The sequence below is a fragment of the Cyprinodon variegatus genome, unplaced genomic scaffold, assembly GCF_000732505.1.
Source record: "Cyprinodon variegatus isolate N-32 unplaced genomic scaffold, C_variegatus-1.0 Scaffold625, whole genome shotgun sequence".
In the NCBI taxonomy this organism is placed as follows: domain Eukaryota; kingdom Metazoa; phylum Chordata; class Actinopteri; order Cyprinodontiformes; family Cyprinodontidae; genus Cyprinodon; species Cyprinodon variegatus.
In genome coordinates this window covers 107,206-109,254 of record NW_015151078.1, presented here as the reverse complement: position 1 = coordinate 109,254, position 2,049 = coordinate 107,206, and the positions used below count along the sequence as shown (strand labels likewise).

The window sequence follows — 2,049 nt, the reverse complement described above, 5'->3', positions numbered from 1 at the left end:
AAAACATGGAAAACTATCATGTTTGAATAAAAATGACTAACACCTTTCATTTTGTTCATCATTGCCCAATTTGCACAAACACTTTCACTGTCTGCTTGAGTTTATTTCACTAAAATGGCAGAAAAACTGTGCACCTTAAATGATTCTTCTAAAAAAAACTTACAAAAGATTTTATTATACACACCAACCATTAACAATTTCAAGGGAACTTAAAAGGGGAAAAAAAGAAAAACAATTGCAAAACAAAACCACAGATTTTATTACAAACTGTAGTTCTGCTGTCCACCAGTAGGTGGTGACATGTTCACATGAAGCCTCGTGAACTGTGGGGATCGTTGAAGCAATTTGGCCAAATGGTTCAATGCCTCTTGAGGCTTCATCTCACCATCACTAATATATAGATATATAGATAGATATAGAGATAGATATCATGAAGGACTTCTGGGAATCTGGGAAGTCTTTTTCCGCACAAAAATGTTTTTAGTCTGTATACTCAAGTTAAAGATTCGATTCAATTACTAAAATAGCCGACTATAATTTTAATAATCAATTCATCTGACTAACTGGTACAGACCTTAAGTGAAAGAAATAAAAACAAAAATACAGACTTAAATAAAAGTAAAGGTATAGTGTAAATAAAAGGACTGATGTTTTCTTTGAGGTTTCAATAAAACAGAGATTCTTAAGAAAACAAAACAAGAGCAAATGAAAACATTAGACCTGGATCTTTGATAGGGATAGTGCAAAAAAAAAAATTCAAACCTTCCATTTAGTAAACAGGTCAGACAGGAATCCGTTGACGGCTTTTTCAAAGTACAGATCCCCTGGAAGGAAAAGATCCAAATGAAATATTCATCTGTGAAGGAAAGAACCGGGAGCTGCCAGTCAAACTATTGATGTCTCACCGTATATATCGAAGTCCCACATCTCACAGCTCATCTGGATGAAGATGTAAACCATGGCAGAGGTTGATCTAAAAACCACCTGAGAAACCAGAACCTTAGATTAGTTTAATGACTAACGACATGAAGGATGGCTGGCATGATGACATGACAATAGGAGCGAGTTAAGAGATGTTTGGTTTTTTTAATCCTGGTTTCCAAAGATGCATTTGTTATCTTTATAGTAGGTCCCAGAGTGTATGGGATGGAAATCATTTCAAATGTGCAAAGCAGTATATCTAAGCTCTTTATCAACAAGTCAAGGAAAACTATTAAGTATCAGACAGAAGTTTTACTAAAAGCGATCCTTCATTATAGGTCAATGTAGAAAGTGTGACTGGGAGAAATGTATATAAGGTTAAAACTTGTACGTTATACATGAAAATTACTTTATGTATTTTTGTATATTATAACAGTAAATTATCAAATGCACTTTAGTTATTTTTGTAATTTACTGAGAATATAATTATATTTTATTAGTAAGGTCAGAAATATGAAAAGATAATCAGTCAGTTATAAGCTGAGTTTGGTTTCATAAATGTCACCGCTATGGAGTTAATTTTGTTTCATTATTGTTAAAAGTAAAGAACACATTTGTGATTAAAAATTTGAAAAACTGACCTTGATCCCCGAGAAACATTAATGCTAAAATATGTGAGGTTCTGGAAACCTAGGACATCCTATATGGAGCTAAATTAGTGGAGCATTTCACTATTTTAGCTCCGTTATTTTTTATATAACTTCAAATTATAAATATGTAAAGTTACTTTTTATATAACTTCAAATTATATATATATAGTTATTTCTTATATAACTATATATAGTTATATAAAGTAATTTTTTTACATAACTTCAAATTATATATACACTCACCGGCCACTTTATTAGGTATACCTGTCCAACTGCTCGTTAACACTTAATTTCTAAGCAGCCAATCACATGGCGGCACCTCAGTGCTTTTAGGCATGTAGACATGGTCAAGACAATCTCCTGCAGTTCAAACCGAGCATCAGTTTGGGGAAGAAAGGTGATTTGAGTGACTTTGAACGTGGCATGATTGTTGGTGCCAGAAGGGCTGGTCTGAGTATTTCAGAAACTGCTGATCTAC

The 2,049-nt window shown here is 33.1% G+C and overlaps 1 protein-coding gene across 1 annotated transcript in view; it reads right to left on the bottom strand.

Annotated features, from left to right (window-relative positions):
* The window catches only part of depdc5 (DEP domain containing 5), a 64,265-nt gene that overhangs the window by 55,603 nt on the left and 6,613 nt on the right, over positions 1 to 2,049 (bottom strand). Inside the window, exons 7-8 of the mRNA XM_015393118.1 lie at positions 906 to 984; positions 763 to 824 (exon numbers count right to left, since the gene is read on the bottom strand). Coding sequence (XP_015248604.1) covers positions 763 to 824; positions 906 to 984 — 141 coding nt within the window. The remainder of the gene's footprint in view (positions 1 to 762; positions 825 to 905; positions 985 to 2,049) is intronic.